Genomic DNA, 24,079 nt, shown 5'->3' with positions numbered 1-24,079 from the left:
AAAATTGAACCAACAGAAAGATGGTTAAAATAAAGCAAGCTCTCACAGAATGTTGAAATAGACCACACATGGTTAATAACATACTGTCACATAATTTTTTAGTCCAAAATAGCCAGTTCTAGCCCCCAGGAACTGACAAGTGGGGCACCAAGGAGGTGCTTGTGCTAAGTCGAGTTACCAAAATTTCACTTGTATTTTCCACAATTTCATTTTTTAAAGCAACTTGGAAAATTTTAACAACCCATTTCAATGCAGATATCCAAACAGGCACATTTCAGTTATTCAGGAAGTAAGTGTGCTTCTTTCTAAAAGCACAATGTCCCCCTACTTTTCCAAAGCCACACCTCCATGACAAAATTCAAGTATTAAACTTAGAAATTAATGGACTCTTAAAATGTAAGCTCCATAAAGACCTCAATTTTTTCTTCCTTGTACACATCTATGTCCACTGCATATGAGATAGCTGAGAGATAAATGTATTGAAGGTAAGGAGATAGGAAAGAGTAAGGAAAGGGAGAGAAGGAGGGAGGAAGAGAGAGGAAAAGAGAGAGAGAGGTGGATGAATACTGACTCTTCCTCAAGTCTTGTGAGATTTTTCTTCTTTTGTGTTAACAGTTATTTTGTTCCACAATTATAGCACACAGAAAGATAGCTGTTTAATAATTTGCAGCTATAATAATTTAATTAATAAATTTAACAATTTAACTAATAAAGAACTTTGGCTAAAATATGCCCCTCTCTCTTTTTATTACTTAAACTTTACATTTTGCTAAAATTGAGTAATCCTTTACAGTATATAAATTTTTTTAAAAGAACAGTATACATGGATACACACATAAAACAGTGGCTATGGAGAAAGACAGTATAATGGAATGAAATTTGGGGCATAATACCAATCACCTAATCCTAAATTAATTTGACATAACAAAAGAAAATTAAAGAAAAAAGAACCTCCAAACAAATATTTCTGTTTACGGATAGAGGAGAGAGAATACAAATAATTTTGTTTAATTTTACTCCTTACGTAATTTTAAGTCATAACATTTTGGAGTTGAAAGTGGTGTGAAATGTCACAGATGAAGGCTGTGCAGCAGGTGACAATTCCCAGACAACTGAGGCCCAGAGAATTGACATGCTTTTCCTGAGTCTATGACAAAGTGATGACTTGAATCTCATTGTGTAACTTCCAGTTGAAAATTTACACAATCTTTGTTCAATTATTTGCATTAGCTAGGCTTTCTAAATAATAACGTGGTAGGGGTGCACCCACAATTGACCATCAAGAAAGAAATGTTTACTTTTTTTTTTTTTTTTTGCAGTACGCGGGCCTCTCACTGTTGTGGCCTCTCCTGTTGCGGAGCACAGGCTCCGGACACGCAGGCTCAGTGGCCATGGCTCACGGGCCCAGCTGCTCCGTGGCATGTGGGATCTTCCCAGACCAGGGCACGAACCCATGTCCCCTCCATCGGCAGGCGGACTCCCAACCACTGCACCACCAGGGAAGCCCGAAAGATTTACTTTTTGATACTTGATCTCTTTTTGGTAGAGAGCACATGCCTCAGTCACACAGTTTACATGATTGAGGTCATCTTAATCTGTTTACCATTTTGAACATCTGAGGAAAAGGTACTGGAAAAAAATAAAATGAAAATTATCATTTTGTCTGTGGGAACATGCAATGGAGAGTTAATAATTGTTGTAATGCTGTGGTTAGAATGAAGCGGATGGTAAACATTTACTGCTTGATCCCTCAAGCTTTCATTACCTTTAATAAACTTTTTCTTTTTTTTTAATCCTTTCTCCTCTTCCATTTAGGATTCCAGTTTTATTAGGATCCATAAAGTGATAAAAGTCTTAAACTTCACAATGAAAACTAAAGATCTGCAGCTTTCTGATGTCTTTTTGAAAGCACTTAACCATCTGCCTCTAGAATACAACTCTGCTTTATACAGCCGGATATTTGATGACTTCGGGACTCACTATTTCACCTCTGGCTCCCTGGGAGGCGTGTATGATCTCCTCTATCAGTTTAGCAAGGAAGAACTAAAGAACTCAGGTTCGCTTTCTTCAACCTTCATTTTTAACTGATAAGATAGTGTGCAATACATTTTTCTATTTCTCTATCCTTTTAGTTCTTCTTTATTGACTTTATTTTGACCCTGCTTTATTTCCAAAATGATATGAAGAAAAACCAAAAAGTACACACTCAAGGAAATAAAATAGAAATAGAAAATTCAGACATAAAGAAGAAGGAAAAATAAATAGGCTTCACCTCTTTGGACATCAGATTTGACCCAGAATTTCCTGACATTAAGAACATCATAAGCTGCTTAGTAGTGGTAAACTAAAGAGAGATGCATGCCATCACCTCAAGGAAAACAAAATTTGCCTTGGAACTAAACTCTAAAAGATAATTTACTTATAGCAATTTTATAGGAGATAATAATTTTATAAAACTGTAATTACAGCAAATCCACTGACAGTCTTTTTTCTTTCTTTCTTTCTTTTCTTTTTTTTTCCTTGGCTGAGCAGCATGTGGGATCTTAGTTCCCTGACTAGGGATTGAACCCAGGCCCTCAATAGTGAAAGTGCAAAGTCCTAGCCACTAGACTAATTCTTTTTCTTTTAATGATTTTAACTGAAAGCCAAGGGCAAAGGATGAAAAGCAATTAAGGACTTGACAAGGGACTAAGTTAATATCGGCCAGATACGCACCTACTGGTGACAAAACTTGAAACCAGATGGGAAGCACTTTCATTTGAGGAAAGGTTGCAATTTTATATCTTGGGATATAAGCAGTGATATTTTTCTGCTTACATATAAAATAACAATATAAACCTTGGTTAAAAAATTAATCTTGGTTGCTTATTATCCTAGATTGCCAATTTTAATTATTATTACTTAAGTACCTTGTATAAATTTTTCAGGCTCCTGTGTGAAATGACACAGCATCCTTGTGATGCTTCTATCTTGAGAACATGGCTAGGAAATTGTATAATAACCAGAACCCAACTGACAGATTCCCCTAAATAAATCAGAATTCTTGGTCATCTAACTTTTTTTTTTTTTTCGGTATGCGGGCCTCTCACAGTTGTGGCCTCTCCCGTTGCAGAGCACAGGCTCCAGATGCGCAGGCTCAGCGGCCACGGCTCACAGGCCTAGCTGCTCCATGGCATGTGGCGTCTTCCTGGACCGGAGCATGAACCCATGTCCCCTGCATCGGCAGGCAGGCTCTCAACCACTGTGCCACCAAGGAAGCCCCGATCATTTAACTTTTATACAAAAGAAATTAAGAATTTATTTTAAAAGACACCAAGTAAACTCTGAGGTGACTATAGTTTCAATCCTTCTGTTCTTATATCTCATTATGGCAAATGGTAATGTTTAATGGGGCTTCCCTGAGTCCTTCTAAGCCTTAATTGCTCAGATGTCCATCAAGACCTGCTTTTTAAGAAAGGAGATGGGATAAATGTCTTTGAGAAAGATTTTCAGTAAGAAGGTCTTCAAAATTTTTTGCCTGACAGAGTTACTGAAATCCAAGGCTTATGCTGTGATGGGCTTTCCACACTGCCTGCCTCTTATGTTTCCTTACCGTTATCCTTTCCACTGGAGCAATGTTTGCTTGATGAATTTCATCAACATTTATGATGAGCAAAAATCGTTCGGGGAAGTCTCTGGCCCTTGACTTGGTTTCATCTCATCCTTGGGATAAAATTATTCTGGTCACTGCTGCTGTAGCCAAGAATAATTTCTCACTTGATAAGCTATACTCATCATGCATTCACAGCAAAGCCTCTAAAGGCTTAGAGTTCAGGTCAGTTAAAGAACGATGTGAATCTTTAGTCAACCATCCAGCATTTTAATAGTTGAAGCCCCATAACAAAAATGAAGAGTGATGAGCTATACTTTCTTCCTGAAATATTCTCACCTTCTATCTTTTTCTCTTTAAATAAAATAGAGACTTCAGACACAGAGCCACACATAATAAGAGAAAGAAAGGGAGTTTGAGATATGATATAAAACTGAAATATATAACCATACACACATATGTACACATACACACACTATATATATACATAGTATTTATAGTATGTGTATATATATTTATATTTAATATATTAAATAAGATATATATCCTTATATTCAATATTTTTATATATAATATATATTCTTATAGTCATTAAATATGTGCATTTCCATGTATATATATACTTCTCTGAGTCACAATAATAATATTGGAGCTCAATTTTAATTGTTGTTAAGATGAAGCTCACTCAGACAGAAACAAATCTCAATAAAATGGTATTCTCTGGTGGGTGTGCTTACCTGTTTTTGCCCACTCTTCAGATGAATACATATTCTGGCCTCCCTTTTCCCTCTTTCAGTCCTTCTCCCCTTACTTCTCGATAATGTAGAGTTAGGTTTAGGCTTAGTTTTTATTTGCTTTATTCAATAAGAATTATTTGCCTTATTCAATAAGAATTATATCCCTTGTCATTAACTTTTTTTAAAATGACTTGAATACTTCATAGCACTTTCTCTAGTGCAAGAAGAATAAAACAAAATTAAATTGCTTTTTATTTGCATCCCTTGATTTATTCCTCTACTGCACAGTGTCCCATAGTCAATTTTAAACCTTGAATAAAAGTTGCCATTGCTTCGGCATGCAAGGTAAAAAGAATTTCAGGAATACAGAGAGAACATTAAACAATTAAAATATCATGATATACAAGATGGTAATTTTAAAGTCCTTTGACTGGGAAGTCATTTTCTGCTCTGAATTAGAGGAGAAAAACTATACACCCTACTATTTATCAGTATGACCTTTTTCTTTTTTTTGGGGTAGGAGGACCTCTCACTGTTGTGGCCTCTCCCGTTGTGGAGCACAGGCTCCAGATGCGCAGGCTCAGTGGCCATAGGTCACGGGCCTAGCCGCTCTGCGGCATGTGGGATCTTCTCGAACCGGGGCATGAACCCGTGTCCCCTGCGTTGGCAGGTGGACTCTCAACCACTGCGCCACCAGGGAAGCCCCTATCAGTATGATATTTTTGATTGACATGGTTGACCTTTGCCCAGTCAGAGTAGCTGAGGACATTTCTGAAATACTCATCCCTGTGTCACATCAGAGGGACACTCAGGCTTGAGAGGGCAAGTGCTTCAGCATCAAGAAACTCCTGTGTCAGTGTGGATTGGGTCAGGCACAAGCTATAGGACATCTTGTGAAGAAGAAAAGGCCAGCACAGAAATTCACTGATAAAGCCTTGATATTTTGATCACTGCATGACCAACACCATGACTCATAAGAGAGATTCATCATTCAAATCTTTAAGCGTTCTCCTATGACCCTCAGCAAATGTAATTAACTTAATAGTTAATTAATTATGTTATAATTAGTGAATTAGTCACATATAATTTAATTTTCACTTATAAATCATAGAAACTTAATGAAAGGATAAGAGTTGTGCACTGCAGACGTATTAAATTCCTCATGTGGCCTAAACATTTGTCTGACCCACTTAAAAGAACAATACTACCAAAAGAAAAATGAGTTGTGTTTATTCAGTCTGACCAAAACAGCCATCAAACCAAGAATTCTTTACTCCAACCTGTAATATATTTCTTTGAATGGGTCAAACTATTGAAAAAACGGTGAAGTAGGAAGCCCCATCCCCATCTACTCAGCCTCATTCCTCGGTGATCTGAGCCCTCAGGTTTAACTTTCAGCATCATACTCACATGACTCATCCAGCTCTGAAAATATTCTTCCCTGTCTCTTGTAACCTGCAACCCTAAGAATCAGTATCTGATAAACTACTTTGCTTTAAGATGCTTAAGAGCTCACATAATAGCTCTATCTCTCATGAGCTTGTATTTCTCAAGGCAATTTTTAACTAAACATCAAAAAAACTGGATTCTAATTTAGGTGTTTTGGGTACCAGGTCAGATGACTTGGGAAGCTGTTAAAAAAAAAAAAAAGGAAACACTTATTCTCCTCACATTACCCCAGATAAGCAGTACCAACTTAGCCTCCAAACAGCCAGACCTGTTTCTCTGTGCTCTGTCCCACTCAATCCCTGACATCCCCAACGGTTTTGAAGTCATTAAGAATAATGGTTAGCATTGGGGTGGAAAAGATTGATTCAGATACCAAAATCTTTAACAAATGATGCTTTGAAGTTTGTTAAAAGATAAGAACAATGAAGACCAAAGGAATTAGAATTGGATGTCCTGAGCTTCAGAGCATCAAGACTTTTACAAGAGTTATAAAACTGTGGAGTGTCATCCTATGAAAGCAGCACTGGGAAACTAGGAAGATATCAAGCCCAGGTCCAACTCCTAAAGAGGCTGGGAATGAGGCAGCATCAACCTCCCTTGGATACAACAGTGGAAATATATCAAGTCTAGGCTTGAATTAAGATGAGGGGAAAGAGCGAACAGTCATCGAGGACATAAAAGCAGAGTTCATGAGTCAGGAAGTCAGAATTTCTGATAGTAAAATGAAAGGGTTTTGGAGGTAGAGGTGGAGTGAGCAGCTAAGTCAGGGAAAGGAAGCATAGCCAAGTATGAGAATGAGTGTTCCAGGAAGGAGAGGTGACCAATGAGATCTACATTTTAGGTGGTGAACAGGCGAAGAAGTGAAATGGACTCAGTTCTCACAGAATCAGCTGTGACCCCAAAAGAAGACCTGTCAGCGGGGCACCAAACAGAGCATGTGTTCATCTCTTGACTTGTGGGGCTATACAAGGGCAGTGGCCAGCAGGACAGGAAAGCTTAGAGATTTATTGTGTGTAGGCAACATGGAGATGCTAACATGATCCCCATGGGGGAAACGGCAGGGACTCATATATACCTCTTCTCTTCAGCATGTCCCAGGGCCTGTGAAGGACTGCCTCTGTAGTAAAAGCCATTAATCATTTGAGCCCACGGGAACTGGAGGAGTTGTGTGCTGATATGGAGTACCTGTAGCTCCCCAAGTGCCCAGAGCCTCATGCTCCTCTTCCCTGAATTCTCCATGGTACATTCTCAGGGTTTTTTGCTTGTATTCCTTTTCCTAGGTTTAACAAAGGCAGAAGCCCAAAACTGCATCCGGGTTGAAACAACGAAACGCTTCCTTTTTTTTAAGAAAAAAACAGTGGAATACCGGTGCACCACTAACAAGCTCTCAGAGAAACATGGAGGTAACAATGCTTTCTCTTAGCAGCTTACCCAGTGCGTCCTGACTGGCAGTAATTTAACTACCATATTGCACATGACTGTGACTACACTATTTTTCACTTTTCATTAGTTTCATTTGTTTACCTCAGAGCCCTATGTGTGGTGGGGGAAGGGGGCAAATCAAATATTAGTACTACTTAAAAGGGGACATGGTTAAGATTTTCTTTATCTCCTATTTAGTTTGTTTAACTGAATGCACGTTTACTGATTCTTCCTATCGGTCAAACTCAGTATTAAGCATTGTAAAGTACAGATGGGCATGAACTAGGTCTTCCAGTCAAGGAACTTACAAAGTAAGGATACATATAGACAATCACTAAAAATACAGAAGATGTAGTACATATATACAATGGAATACCACTCAGCCATAAAAAGAATGAAATAATGCCATTTACATCAATGTGGATGGACCTAGAGATTATTATACTAAGTGAAGTAAGTCAGACAAAGACAAATACCATATGATATCACTTCTATGTGGAATCTAAAATATGATACAAGTGAACTTATTACAAAACAGAAACAGACTCATAGACATATTATAGAAAACAAACTTATGGTTATCAAATGAGAAGGTGGGTAGAGATAAATTAGGAGTTTTGGATTAGAAGATACAAACTACTATATATAAAATAGATAAGCGAGGTCTTACTGTATAGCACAGGGAACTATACTCAGTATCTTGTAATAAACCATAAAGGAAAAGAATATGAAAAAGAATTATATATGTGTGTGTGTATATCCATATATATGAAAAACTGAATCACTCTGCTGTACACCAGAAACTAATAGAACATTGTAAGTCAACTATACTTCAATAAAAATTTTTTTAAAAAGACAAATTAGTTGTAAGAGAAGTACATTAAAAAGGCTCAGGCAACAAAGCCAGAAACCTGAGTGCTGTCTTTGATTTCTCCCTCCCTCTTTCTAGCCTGTACATCCAATAAGTAGTCATTCCTCCTCCTTAATATTTCTCCCAGTTCTCCCCAGCTCTTCATTTCCATAGACATGCCTTCCATTCATCATTTCCAACCTGGATTACCACAGAGGCCTCCCAACTCGTTCCCTTGCCTCTGGCCTTGCCTTCTTCCAATCTATTCTACACATTTTCTGTTAAAGGAATATTCTCCAAGGGAAATCTTATCATGAAACACTCATGCCTTAAACTTGTCATGGTTTCAAATAGCCTTGAAGATAGGTTCCTGCCTCTCTCTCTGCCTAGCTAAACTTTATGTAGTCTCCTAAATAAGTCATGCTCTCTTCTGTGCCTTACCATTATAAATAACTCCTTCCTCTGTGTAAAATTTTCTTATTCCCTTACTCTTCCTGACTGATTGCTACTTCTGCTCAGAACAAAGCAAATCAGAACCACAAAAACTCCCAAAATATGAAGTTTATATTGTCATGGGAGGACAGCCAAGGAACAGATAATAATATCATATTTACTATAATAATAAATAGGTAGTTTTAAATATCAGAGCCTATCAATGGTCTACATGTGGATGCCCATGTTGAGCATAAGCAAAATGAGAGCTGATATGACAACTACACATTTGTATTTCTCTCCCCCAAAAAAAGAACAGTATGCAAAGCAATCAACCTAGTAATACAAACCAAAGAATGTACAGATTCTATACCAGTTTGTTTTGCAATAGAATAATTTAATAAGAATGTGAATTCAGTAAATCAAAAGCTCAGAGATTAAAACATTAAATATAAGAATTAATTGAAAAGGAAGATTTCAAAGCTAAGGTATAAAGACAACAAATATTGAAAAGTATTGCCATTATAGCTATAAATAGACACTGCAACTTCAAAATATAATTGTCTGAAGATAAAATTATTAAAGAAAAGATCTAAAGTAATTCATAATGAATGCAGAGAAAAAATCCAGATATTAACCATTATTAAAGAATATCTAATGGAAATGGAATGATAAATGTAATTCAATAGATGGGAATTAGTGTTCCTGAAATAGAGAGCCTAAGAAATGAAACAGAAAAACTATTTTTTAAAATATATATAAATATACATACATATATATATATATAAAGTCCCTGAAATAAAGGAAGAAATTTGTCTTGATTATTTGTATGAGAAATATTGTTCAAATATACAATTTCAAGACAAATTCTAGTTAATTAACTAAATACAAAGATTTTTTTAAATGAATTCAAGTATCCTAGCTGAAAGAACAAGTTCCCTACAGAATAACAACAAAATCTGGCTGGCGTCAGACTTCTTGACAAAATGCAAAGCTACAAGATGATAGAGCAATGTCCACAAATTTCTAAAAGAGAAAAGAAAATATGTTCATATGTAGAGGTAACAGAAAGACATCTCAAAACATGAGAGAATTCTGGAAATATTCATTCTTGAATACTTACTGAAAAAAAACTACTCGACTATAAAATCCATCCAACATAGAGATGAGAAAATGTCAAATATGAATTCTAGTTTTCAGCTTGTAGGGACACTGCAAAATCAGAGACTATTGCAATAGTCTCCAAACTGGTTAATCAACTACCAATCCTGCCCAGCTGACACATTTCTAATATTCCTGAATGTGTCAACTCCCCAACCCAAGTTTTTAGTGCCTGGCTTATAGCAGGTTCTCAACTAATGCTTATTAATCACAATGACAATTTGCCTAAAAACAAAGACGCATTTATGCTGTTTTCTAAAAGCAAAGCACACTTAAGAACAAATTTGGATGGACTGGTTCAAGATGGCAGAGTAGAAGGACGTGTGCTCACTCCCTCTTGCGAGAGCACAGGAATCAAAACTAACTGTGAAAAATCATTGACAGGAAGACACTGGAACTCACCAAAAAAGATACCCCACATCCAAACACAAAGGAGAAGCCACAATGAAACAGTAAGAGGCGCACAATCACAATACAATCAAATCCCATAACCACTAGGTGGGTGACTCACAAACTGGAGAACAATTATACCACAGAAGTCCACCCACTAGAGTGAAGGTTCAGAGCCCCATGTCAGGCTTCCCAACCAGGGGGTCTGGCAACAGGAGGAGGAATTTCCAGAGAATCAGACTTTGAAGGCTAGTGGAATTTGATTGCAGCACTTCAACAGGACTGTGAGAAACAAAGACTTCACTCTTGGAAGACACACACAAAGTAGTGCTCACATGAGGACCCAGGGGGAAGGAGAAGTGATCCCATAGGAGACTGAACCAGACCTACTTGCTAGTCTTGCAGGGTCTCCTGCAGAGGTGGGGGACAGCTGTGGCTCACCATGGGGACAAGGACACAGGCGGTGGAAGTTCTGGGAAGTACTCCTTGGTTTGCGACTTCCCAGAGTCCACAATTAGCCCCACCAAAGAGCCTCTAGGCTCCAGTGCTTGGTTGCCACAGGCCAAAAAACCAACAGGGAGGGAACTCAGCCCCACCCATCAGCAGAAAAGTGGATTAAAGTTTTATTGAGCTTTGCCCACCAGAGCAACACCCAGCTCTACCCACCACCAGTGCCTCCCATTAGGAAGCTTGCGCAAGCCTCTTAGATAGTCTCATTCAACAGAGGACAGACAGCAGAAGCAAGAAGAACTACAATCTTGCAGCCTGTGGAACAAAAACCCTATGGACAGAAAGACAGACAAAATGAAAAGGCAGGAGTTTCCCTGGTGGCACAGTGGTTAAGAATCCACCTGCCATGATATACTTAAAGTGATGAAAGGAAAGAACCGACAACCAAGGTTACTCTACCCAGCAAGGATCTCATTCAGATTTGATGGAGAAATCAAAAGCTTTACAGACAAGCAAAAGCTAAGAGAATTCAGCACCACCAAACCAGCTTTACAACAAATGCTAAAGGAATTTCTCTAAGTGGGAAACACAAGAGAAGAAAAGGACCTACAAAAACAAACACAAAAAAATTAAGAAAATGGTAATAGGAACATATATATCAATAATTACCTTAAATGTGAATGGATTAAATGCTCCAAACAAAAGACACAGCCTTGCTGAATGGATACAAAAACAAGACCCATATATATGCTGTCTACAAGAGACCCACTTCAGACCTAGGGACACATAAAGACTGAAAGTGAGGGGATGGAAAAAGATATTCCATGCAAATGGATATCAAAAGAAAGCTGGAGTAAGTGCTACTCCTATCAGATAAAATAGACTTTAAAATAAAGAATGTTACAAGAGACAAGGAAGGACACTACATAATGATCAATGGATCAATTCAAGAAGAAGATAAAACAATTATAAATAAATATGCACCCAACATAGCTGCACCTCAATACACAAGGTAACTGTTAACAGCTATAAAAGAGGAAATAGACAGTAACACAATAATAGTCGATGACTTTAACACCTCACTTTCACCAATGGACAGATCATCCAAACAGAAAATTAATAAGGAAACACAAGCTTTAAATGACACAATAGACCAGATAGGTTTAATTGATATTTATAGGACATTCCACCCAAAAACAGCAGATTACATTTTCTTCTCAAGTGTGCATGGAACATTCTCCAGGGAAGATCACATCTTGGGTCACAAGTCAAGCAACTCTATGACAATAAAAAGGACAGCCTGGAAGAAATGGACAAATTCTTTAGAAAGGTATAACTTTCCAAGACTGAACCAGGAAGAAATAGAAAATATTAACAGACTAATCACAAAGAATGAAATTGAAACTGTGATTAAAAACCTTCCAACAAAAAAACTCCAGGACCAGATGGCTTCACAGGTGAATTCTATCAAACATTTAGAGAAGAGCTAACAGCCATCCTTCTCAAACTCTTCCAAACAATTTCAGAAGAAGGAACACTCCCAAACTCACTCTACAAGGCCACCATCACCCTGATACCAAAACCAGACAAAGATACTACAAAAAAAGAAAATTACACACCAATATCACTGATGAATATAGATGCAAAAATCCTCAGCAAAATACTAGCAAATAGAATCCAACAATACATTAAAAGGATAATAGACCATGATCAAATGGGATTTATCCCACAGATGCATGGATTCTTCAATATATGCAAATCAATCAATGTGATATACCATATTAACAATTTGAAGAATAAAAACCATATGATCATCTCAGTAGATGCAGAAAAAAACTTTTGACAAAATTCAACACCAATTTATGATAAAAACTCTCCAGAAGGTGAGCATAGAGGGAAACTATCTCAACATAATAAAGGCCATATATGACAAAAACACAGCAAACATCATTCTCAAGGGTGAAAAACTGAAAGCATTTCCTCTAAGATCAGGCACAAGACAAGGATGTCCATTCTTGCCACTATTATTCAACATAGGTTTGGAAGTCCTAGCCATGGCAATCAGAGAAAAAAAAAGAAATAAAAGCAATACAAATTGGAAAAGAAGTAAAACTGTCACTGTTTGCAGATGACATCATACTATACATAGATAATCCAAAAGATGCCATCAGAAAACTACTAGAGCTAATCAATGAATTTGGTAAAGTTTCAGGATACAAAATTAATGCACAGAAATCTCTTGGATTCCTATACATTAACAACAAAAGATCAGAAAGAGAAATTAAAGAAACAATCCCATTTACCATTGCAACAAAAAGAATAAAAAACCTAAGAATAAACCCACTTAAGGAGACAAAAGGTCTGTACTCAGACAACTATGAGACATTGATGAAAGAAATCAAAGATGAGACAAAGAGATGGAGAGATATACTGTGTCCTTTGATTGGAAGAATCAATATTGTGAAAATGACTATACTACCCAAAGCAATCTACTGATTCAATGCAATCCCTATCAAACTACCAATGGTATTTTTTACAGAACTAGAACAAAAAAATCTTAAAATTTGTATGAAAACACAAAAGACCCCAAATAGCCAAAGCAATCTTGAGGGAAAGAAATGGAGCTGGAGGAATCAGACTCCTTGACTTCACACTATACTACAAAGCTACAGTAATCAAGACAGTATGGTACTGGCACAAAGACAGAAATATAGATCAATGGAACAGGATAGAAAGCCCAGAGATAAACCCCTGCACCTTTGGTCAACTAACCTATGACAAAGGAGGTAAGGATATACAATGGAGAAAAGACAGCCTTTTCAATAAGTGGTGCTGGGAAAACTGGACAGCTACATGTAAAAGAATGAAATTAGAACACTCCCTAACACCATACACAAAAATAAACTCAAAATGGATTAGAGACCTAAATGTAAGACCAGACAATATAAAACTCTTAGAGGAAAACATAGGAAGAACACTCTTTGACATAAATCACAGCAAGATCTTTTGTGACCCACCTCCTAGAGTAATGGAAATAAAAACAAAAATAAACAAATGGACCCTAATGATACTTAAAAGCTTTGGCAAAGCAAAGGAAACTACAAACAAGATGAAAAGACAACCCTCAGAATAGGAGAAAATATTTGCAAATGAATCAACGGACAAAGGATTAATCTCCAAAATATATAAACAGCTCGTGCAGTTCAATATTAAAAAATAAAACTCAATTCGGGCTTCCCTGGTGGCGCAGTGGTTGAGAGTCCGCCTGCCGATGCAGGGGGCGCGGGTTCGTGCCCCAGTCTGGGAGGATCCCACGTGCCGCGGAGCGGCTGGGCTCATGAGCCATGGCCGCTGAGCCTGCGCGTCCGGAGCCTGTGCTCTGCAACGGGAGAGGCCACAACAGTGAGAGGCCCGCATACCGCAAAAAAAATAAATAAAAATAAATAAAAATAAATAAATAAAACTCAATTAAAAAATGGGCAGAAGACCTAAATAGACATTTCTCCAAAGAAGACATACAGCTGGCCAAGAGACACATGAAAAGATGCTCAACATCACAAATTAGTAGAGAAATGCAAATCAAAACTACAAAGAGGTATCACCTCACACTGGTTAGAATGGGCATCGTCAGAAAATGTACAAACAAATTCTGGAGAGGGTGTGGAGAAAAGGGAACCCTTTTGCACTGTTGGTGGGAATGTAAATTGATACAGCCACTATGAAGAACAGTATGGACGTTCCTTAAAAAGCTGAAAATAAGATTACCATATGACCCAGCAATCCCACTACTGGGAATATACCCAGAGAAAACAATAATTCAAAAACACACATGCACCCCAGTGTTCACTGCAGCACTGTTTACAATAGCCAGGTCATGGAAACAACCTAAATGCCCATCAACAGACGATTGGATAAAGAAGAAGTGGTACATATATACAATGGAATATTACTCAGCTATAAAAAGGAACGAAATTGGGGCTTTTGCAGAGATGTGAATGGATTTGGAGACTGTCATAGAGAGTGAAGTAAGTCAGAAAGAGAAAAACAAATATCGTATATTAATGCATATACATGGAATCTAGAAAAATGGTACAGATGAACCAGTTTGTAAGGCAGAAATAGAGACACAGATGTAGAGAACATATGTATGGACACCAAGGTGAGAAAACACTGGGGTGGGATGAATTGGGAGATTAGGATTGACATATATACACTAATATGTATAAAATAGGTAACTAATAAAAACCTGCTGTATAAAAGAAATAAAAATTTTAAAAAGAACTTAGATTTTTCTATTTCTAACCCTGAGCTACTTTGATTAAATCATTTGACTCCAAACTTTTATAATCTGTAATGGTACCATTAAATTTTTTTGAGGATATATCCCTAATATATGTACACTTACTAACAAATGTTTATAAATATATTATTCTAAAAATACATTATGGACAAAAATATACACAAGTGTGCAAAATAGAAAATATCAAAAGATAATCTATATGAAATAAACAGACTTTTTCCTTGTCTTGCTCATATCATAATGATAATACTTCATAAAATTCCTTAAAATTTTTGATATGTTTTGAGAGTGGCTTGCTGTCAAACTCATGTTGTGATTGATGAGAAGCTTGTGGAAGAAATACAAGTGTCTGTTCTTCCTTCTATTATTTGTTTTCCTTATGTTTGCATTGTTGGTATCATCTTCAGTCTGCATTTTCTTTCTTGAATCCTTTTAAGCAATTTATTCATTTGTAAGCATTCTGTTCAAAGTAGCTAATAGAATAGTAAATAGACTTAACTAGTTCTTTCTTCAGGGTCCCATGCTTATCATATATAGCTCTTACCAGTGTCAATCCATTTATGACATATATCAATCTGCATGTCAGAGTCACTGTCAATAGGTATATGATATATGGGCAAATAATAATTTCTCCCTTATTTTATTTGAAAATTAAATGCAAAAAAACTCTAAAAATTTCTTCTTATACCCCTCTTAAGCAGCTCACTTTGAAAAGGACCATACTTTTTTCATAGAGAGAATATTTCACCCCTTGTTCTAATCATCCTAGACTCTCTTACTGTAGAATTCCTAAACAGTTAGGGGCATGGCTGATCCTTACTGACACTCCAGAACAGATACCAGATTAATGTCATTAACTATTACCCATATCACTAGCCTTTTTTCCATTTGATTTTATTTCTCACTATAATTTCTTATTACTCAGTTCCTACCCATATTAAAGACACCATTAGTTAAGAGGAATTGTTTTGAAAATTTATATGAAAGATCTGTGCTGTATAGAGTAAATGCCAGTACCTCTAAAGCAACATTGTGCCAACTTTTAACTTGAGGTTTAATTTTTTTTTTTTGGTTAGCTGTACTTTTACTCCTGTCTTTAAGCTTAAAGGTATTCTATCAACATTTTTCTGTAATTGTAGTCAGTTATGGCATGGCAGTACCAGAAACCATGTGGTTTATGTTATTCCGGGGGCCCAAGACATATGCCCATATAAGTCAAAAGTGGGAGGCTTGGCATCAAGGAGCAGGAGACAGAGTCCTCAGGCCTTGGGCTACATCTGCATCCCAGCCCCCCTCCGCCCCCTTAGTATCCATGTGTTCCAGGACAAATTACTTCTGGCTTCAATGTCCATATTTATAACACTTACTGCTCCGGGTTGTTAAGGGAATTACATAAATAATGAGTGCAGAGTGCCTGGCATACATGTGTTGCTTAATAAGTGGTAGCTGTTGGCACTATTATTATCATTTCTATTATTAAACTCCCTATAGGGACAAGAGACGTGTTCTCTTGCTTTTCACTTGTTTACTTAATTGAGCTACATGACTCTACCATCTGCTTCTTTCTCTTGTGCAAATAGGCTTTACTTTCAAGTTTGAATTTGCAATAAAATTAAACGCGTAATTTTCTTGAAATACCTTGCAGGTTCGTTTATGCAGGGATCAGAGAAATCCATATCCCTGGTTCAAGGCGGGAGGAGTGAGTATGCAGCAACTTTGGCGTGGGAGAAAGGGAGCTCTGGTCCAGAAGAGAAGACATTTTCTGAGTGGTTAGAATCAGTGAAGGAAAATCCTACTGTGATTGACTTTAAGGTAAGATAGAAAAGCATTATGGGTAAGAGCTAAGGCAGTTCTCTGGCAGCCCAAACTGTACATCACACAATTCCTTTTCCATTTTCTTCTCAGATGATAAAAGAAATGTCTTTCTTTAGTGTGTATGCACAACATACCTTTTTAAAAACCATTAAATTACACATCTCTTGTTTATGCTGTTCAAACAAGCATTTTGTAGTACAGCATTTAGAATTCCCAGCACACATTAAATACCAGAAGAGGGAGTTTAGTGCACCAAACTGCCTAAACTTACCTGGAGTAGTGTTCTACTCCCCATGTATGTAATAAATTTGATTTCTGTACTTTTCTTGCAACTCTTTACTTGATGAGCCCTCTTAAATCTTCATTTATAGCTCTGTGAGGTAAATGGGATTCTAGACTTATTTGATTTTCTGTTTCTATCACCACTGATTAAATTTACCAGTCTTATATTTGTTGTAATTACATTAAAGGGTGATTTTTATTAGGTATGAAATACTTTGTCCACAAATCAGTCATATGCCACTTTGAGCCAGTTTTGCCTAAAACATAAGCACATTTTAAAAAGCCCCTTAAGGAGCTATTCTGCTCATTTCATTTAAATGAAAATAAAGGAGTTCAATCATCATGAAGGCAGAATGATTTACACGTAGCGTGAAGATACTTGGAGCTCTACATGTTATGGTAGGAAAATGAGGTCCATCCGGGCACTTGTGAGTCATACACTGCACTAGACAGTCATTCATCTGAGGTCTTAAAATGTTAATTAACATGAGCCCTGGAAGACCTAAATAGACATTTCTCCAAAGAAGATACACAGATTGCCAAAAAAACACACGAAAGGATGCTCAACATCCCTAATCATCAGAGAAATGCAAATCAAAACTACAATGAGGTATCACCTCACACTGGTCAGAATGGCCATCATCAAAAAATCTACAAACAATAAATGCTGGAGAGGGTGTGGAGAAAAGGGAACCCTCTTGCACTGCTGGTGGGAATGTAAATTGATACAGCCACTATAGAAGTTCCTTATAAAACTAAAAATAGAACTACCACACGACCCAGCAATCCCACTACTGGGCATATACCCTGCGAAAACAATAATTCAAAAAGAGTCATGTACCAAAATGTTCATTGCAGCTCTATTTACAATAGCCAGGACGTGGAAGCAACCTAAGTGTCTATCGACAGATGAATGGATAAAGAAGATGTGACATTGTAGTGAGGTGGATGGACCTAGAGTCTGTCATACAGAGTGAAGTAAGTCAGAAAGAGAAAAACAAATACCATACGCTAACACATATATATAGAATTTTTTTTAAATGGTTCTGAAGAACATAGGGGCAGGACAGGAATAAAGACACAGACGAAGAGAATGGACTTGAAGACATGGGGAGGGGGAAGGGTAAACTGGGACGAAGTGAGAGAGTGGCATGGACATATATACGCTACCAAATGTAAAATAGATAGCTAGTGGGAAGCAGCCACATAGCACAGGGAGATCAGCTCAGTGCTTTATGACCACCTAGAAGGGTGGGATAGGGGATATGGGGATATATCTATACATATAGCTGATTCACTTTGTTATAAAGCAGAAACTAACACACCATTGTAAAGCAATTATACTCCAGTAAAGATGTTTAAAAAAAAAAAATGAGCTCTGATTTTGTGTTAATTCCATATTTGTTACTGTAATTCTTCTATTGATCCTGCCAGCAAGTTCATTTCTCTATTTTATCTCTCCACATTTTCTCATCTGGTTCCATCAAAAGCCAGTAGTAGTGTCCCTGGAAAAACAAAGAACACTGAAAGCCTCTCTTCAGCCTTTCCAGATTTTTCTCCTTGAGTCAAACTGGATGAGCATTCAGCAAAGCATTCCTGAGCTGCCTAACTCTTGGTCACTTTTCTCAGTACTTTGATGCATGCATTTGATGCTTAATAAACAAGTCGATGTAAATCCAAGTAAGCGACACCTCATGTGAGGCTTCCTCCATAGTAGAATTCCGAGGAAAGTAAGCTCCAAATACTTTACACCTGCCATGCTTTAGGGAAAGCAGAAGCCAGCTAACCTTGCAGATAGCTGCTCTACCTACTGTAGAAGGGAAAGAAGCTCCCCCGCCCTCATGAGGAGGGCTGTTCTCCACTAGTCCAATCGACAGATATACCATATTCTACAACAATCCCTTTGAAGTGTGGGATTTTCCAGACCTTGCTTCTCATTCCACGGGAATTGGACGATGATGGCAACATATGCCAAAGAGATGTGACTCTGACTGGACCTCCTCTCTCCCATCTGCTCTTAGCTTGCTCCCATTACAGACCTGGTAAGAAATATCCCCTGTGCGGTGACAAGACGGAACAACCTCAGGAGAGCTTATCAAGAATATGCAGCCAAGTTTGACCCCTGTCAATGTGCTCGATGCCCTAATAATGGCCACCCCACGCTCTCAGGGACCGAATGTCTGTGCGTGTGCCAGAGCGGCACCTATGGTGAGAACTGTGAGAGGCGCTCTCCGGATTACAAATCAAGTAAGTGTCAGTAACTTGCTATGAGGTAGGAAGCTTTCCACTCCCAAAGGTATTGTAGGTTGGTCAATGAAAACAACAAAACAAAACAAAACTTCTCTGCATAAGAGAACTGCATAAGCAATTTCCACCTTATGCAAACTTACAAGGAAAATAGGCCTGGAGAAAGTTAGACTCAGAGGTCAAACAGTCCTGGTATGAATCTCAGCTATAACCTACCAGCTACGTGACCTTGGGAAAGTCGCCTAACCTCTCTATGCCTCAATCTGTTCATCCATAAAATGGGGATAATTCCACTATATACCCAAAGATTATATATGTGTATATATATAAAAAATATACAGCACAATGCCTATAACATAAAATAAATAAAATAATAAAACACACTATAAAGTAAAATATGTGATGCTCTTGTTATAACCCTCTTGTGCATTATAATGTCGAATGAGGGTTCAGGACCAAGCAATGTTTATGGTTACCTCTAACCCTCCTTAGAAAGAAGATAGGTCATAGGAGTAAGAATATAGTCTGTTACCTTTAAAAATGTAATTTTATATATATTCTATTTGGAAGAAGTTCACATGTATACATATATTTATGTATATATGTATGTGTGTGATATGTTGCTGATAGTTGAAAATGATTCATAGTTGTTGCCATTTTATTCAGGCTGTGGGAACAGGAAAGGGAAATCAGGTGATATGTCAGGCCCTTTGCGCAGATAATTTCTTTTAATCCTCACAATAACCCTATGATATTCCACAAAGGTTCCCACAGCTAAACTGTGAGGAAGCCAAGTTGACCTGGCTTCAAAGCCTCAATTCTCCCAGAGGCACCATGATCGGTGGGTGGGTCTTCCTGTGTTCCAGATGCTGTAGACGGGAACTGGGGCTGCTGGTCTTCCTGGAGCACGTGTGATGCTACTTACAAGAGATCGAGAACCCGAGAATGCAACAACCCTGCCCCCCAGCAAGGAGGGAAAAGCTGTGAGGGGGAGAGGCAGCAAGTGGAGCATTGCACATTTTCCATAATGCAGAACGAGTAAGGATGGATACGGGGAGAGAGCAGGGCATCTCCCCCAAACACTGCTACTAAACTAGACAGTTAAGATATTTATTTTCTTACTGCTAAGTAAAGAAATGATTAGAATTTTACCTATTCCAACACAACATACCAGTGAGGTGTTAGATCGGCTGCTACCCCTTTTTCTCTGTGTTTTCTCCTTTTTAAATGTATTATATACATATATATATATATATATATATACACACACACATACACATATATAAAGTGTATATACGCAATCATATATGTATATACACAAACATGTAAATGTTATATATATATATATATATATATATACACATATTTATTGTATTATACACACATTTATTTTTCCCTTTTAGTGGACAACCATGCATCAGTGATAATGAGGAAGTGAAAGAAATAGACCTTCCTGAATTAGAATCAGATTCAGGGTGTCCTCAACCAGTCCCTCCAGAAAATGCATTTATCCGGGTAAGCATCTTGACCTTTACTTTAGGTTTGGAATCCAAAAAAAATAGAACTTAAGAAACATGCACTTTCTTTTATTTAGGGTTATTTTTTTCTTAGTTTAATACCTGTTGACTTAAAAAGTAAAAAAGGAATATTTAGAAAGGCTCCATCACTTTTCCCTGTGAATTCCCTGGAGGTGTCCTCATACCTAGTTGTTAGACCAAACTAACACACACACTTTTGTGTGCCTTGACACTACTAACTCGTGTGGTGGTACATTTATGTGAGTGGAGAATGGTTTGGATGACTTCTGTAGGAATCTGCAACTAAGATCTGACTGTTTATTTCCAAATCTGAGCAAAGTAACCCCCTATCTAAGGCACGTTATCAGAGAAACAAACTAGTCTTGACTGTAACATAGGAGGTGTTGAGTCTGTAATGGCTTCTTAGGTTAAAAACCTATAGAACTCTTAAGCAGTCAGTACAGTTTTAATACCTTTTAATTTTATCTTTTTTCATTAACCACTATATGTTTCTATGATTAGAAACAACTAAATACTTTTTGTTAGACAGTTCTGTGGCTTTAGATATAAACTTTCAGGAGATAGATAATATTTAAAATTGATCACAGGATGCATGTGCCCTAATCAATTTTACCTTTTTTAAAAAAGTTTACCTTTCTTAAACCCAGTAAGGTCTTTAATGTTTCCAACTGTATCATATTTATGATCAAAAATCAATACCCTCGATTCTTCAGGGCCAGCAAATAAATATCCATGGAGCATAGTCTGGGGCTAATGTATCTTCCCTGTTCATTCATCTTCTGTTCATGTATAAGGTACCAGGCCTAAAGGTGTGAGGGGGAGGAAATATTTTGGAGGGGGAGTAATGTCAATTAGTCTTTACTCTAGAACCAGGTATTCTCACACTCCAGTTGCACTAGAGGCTAGTCTTGAGCAGGGCCCAGAAACTTCCATAGCTAACAAGATCCCTGGTAATACCAATGTTGCTAGTTCAGAAATCACACTTTGGAAACGAATCCTTTAGTATAGGAGTTAGCAAATTATGGCCTACAGACCAAATCTGGCCTGCCCGCTGTATTCTTTTCTTTTCTTTTTTTAATGAAATTTGTTGGAACACAACCACGTTACTTTGTTTACATAATGACCATAGCTGTTTTGTGCAACCGTGACACAAGGTGACAGACACTGCCTGACCTGCAATTGATGATCAAGGCCCTTTATAGAAAAAGTTTTCCAGTTCCTGCCCTACAGCAGTATCCTCAGAATTACATTTTGTCAGATCCAGATACCTAAATAATTTTTAATCCATTTGTGCCAGCTGCTTAAATAAAGTATTAAAATGATTGACATTCTAATTTTAAAAACACACAAAGGATTTAAACAGTGATTCATTCTTCTAATGACTCTTTACAAAATTAGATTATATGTTTCCATTTCCATGAATAAGTTCACTCCTTGTTTTAATTTGTTCTTTATTAAAGGCCTAATTCCTACCTGACAATAGTTTTTGCTCAAAAGTAATACAATTTTAACTTTTCCTAATGAGTACCTTCTAGATTCTTAGTAGCAAAATGCCCCTTATATGGAGTCAAACAGAGGCAGGTATGCCTCATTCCAGGCTAGAGCAATCATGTCATTGCACATGAAGATATCTTTTCAGTGACCAAGACACAAGTCCTACCCCCATTGGCAAGTGACAGTGACTAAGGGTCCTTGTTTAGTCGGTCTAGCAGATATGTCGGACAAAGCTTGATGGTTGCAGCATACACTTATACGTTATAGCTTCATAAAAGAAATGGAAGCAGAAGTTTATGACAATAATTTACTTCAGGATGAATGTGCAGGAAAAATGTGCAGCCTTTGAATAAAACATCTAGATCATTAATACTACTCATCATGCCATTTCCCTTGGAAACACAGCCATACCCATAATAACCAAAGATGGAATGCTCTTTTTTGTATTCAGGAAATTAATCATCTTCTAGGAGAAAAGATGAATCACATGGCCAAGTAATAACAAATGTTGATGATCGAGCTTTCACCTCCCTCAAAATTCCCAACTTTGATTCTCAGAGAATAATTTCCTAGTCAATTCTTTGTACTTGTCTCCCACTAGGTAAGGAAAGAGTTACATTACTGTTACATTACTGTCTTCCTAAGAAGCAGAATGTTTTGCCTTTTTTCAGCAAAGAGTTATTAAGCCCCGTGTAAAGGTTTGTGAGGGGAGACCTGGTAATAGAAATGACACTCAAGTGTAGGGGTGGGGATGATAAATGTGATAAACATAAATTAGAGCTTTGTACAAGTTTCCCCCCAGTACTGAAAGGATGGTACACCTGATGAAGCTGGGGAAATGAAAGAGATTCTCCACAGAGGAAGTTCTATTTGAGTTGGGTCTTGAGAGAACGGAAGAGAGAAGATGTTGAGGATAGAGGGAACAGCCAGGTAAAGACAGGGAGGCATGAGAGTATTATGTGCAAAGAATATCAGATGGCTTTGTTTTGCTAGAGCATAGGTTGTATGGGAGGAAATGACAAGAGGTGAGGATGGGGAAGTGGGTTAAATCTCATATTCCAAGCTAAGAATATAAAACCCATCTTATCTTTAAAATCTTTTAGTGAACCCCAAATGCCAGGAGTTGTACTTTAATTACACATTAACTGGGAAAGTATATGATGACCAATAGGTTATTAGGAACACTTTCAAATGATTTGTAGTCAATGTGTTACCATAGCCTCTGCATATATTTGCTGTGTATGCAGGATACATTATTTATTCCATTTATAGCCACTACAGGATACGTATATAGTTTTCTTTTTCTTGCAATAGTAAGCCATCTCATATACAGAGGGGAGCAAGTTCCTAATTAAAATAAATATATATATTCTAATCAATTTAAGCAGCTATATGGAAGATGGATTAGAAGAGGGACCGATTAGATAGTTGTCCTGGTGAGAGATAATACATGCTGTAAGCAAAGACAATGATGATGGCAAAAGAAAGGAGAGAATTTTGAGAGATATTTAGAAGTAGAAATTGAGCAGACTCTGAGTAGATACAAGAGTGAAGGAACAGAAAGAATCCAGGAGGACCCCGAGGTGTTTGAAGGTATTATTCATAACATTAGTAATGTGCTGATTTCTGTTTTAATTCTAGAATGAAAGGAAACTGTACTCCGTTGGGGAAGAAGTTGAAATTGTATGCCTTACTGGTTTCAAACCTGTTGGATACCAGTACTTCAGCTGCTTACCAGACAGAACCTGGAGGCAAGGAGATGTGGAATGCCAACGTGAGAACTGGGCAGGCCTTCCACATGACTCTGCTAGAGAATGGATGTGCCCCAAATAGATAGAGAAGAGTCACACCCTTAGATTAGTACACTTTACTATTTTTTAGTAACTGGTGAAAATGTTTAGTAAGGCAGAAAGTAGGATTCAT

At 37.4% G+C, this 24,079-nt stretch overlaps 1 protein-coding gene across 1 annotated transcript in view; it reads left to right on the top strand.

The window, feature by feature from the left end:
• Window positions 1-24,079, top strand: part of C6 (complement C6) — a 78,918-nt gene that overhangs the window by 30,744 nt on the left and 24,095 nt on the right. Inside the window, exons 7-13 of the mRNA XM_060091657.1 lie at window positions 1,816-2,056; window positions 7,056-7,178; window positions 16,426-16,592; window positions 18,899-19,124; window positions 19,991-20,162; window positions 20,528-20,639; window positions 23,798-23,930. Coding sequence (XP_059947640.1) covers window positions 1,816-2,056; window positions 7,056-7,178; window positions 16,426-16,592; window positions 18,899-19,124; window positions 19,991-20,162; window positions 20,528-20,639; window positions 23,798-23,930 — 1,174 coding nt within the window. The remainder of the gene's footprint in view (window positions 1-1,815; window positions 2,057-7,055; window positions 7,179-16,425; window positions 16,593-18,898; window positions 19,125-19,990; window positions 20,163-20,527; window positions 20,640-23,797; window positions 23,931-24,079) is intronic.

Source organism: Mesoplodon densirostris, chromosome 3 (genome assembly GCF_025265405.1).
Source record: "Mesoplodon densirostris isolate mMesDen1 chromosome 3, mMesDen1 primary haplotype, whole genome shotgun sequence".
NCBI lineage: Eukaryota > Metazoa > Chordata > Mammalia > Artiodactyla > Ziphiidae > Mesoplodon > Mesoplodon densirostris.
Note: the sequence above shows the minus strand (reverse complement) of the source record. Positions and strands in the feature narration are given on the sequence as shown.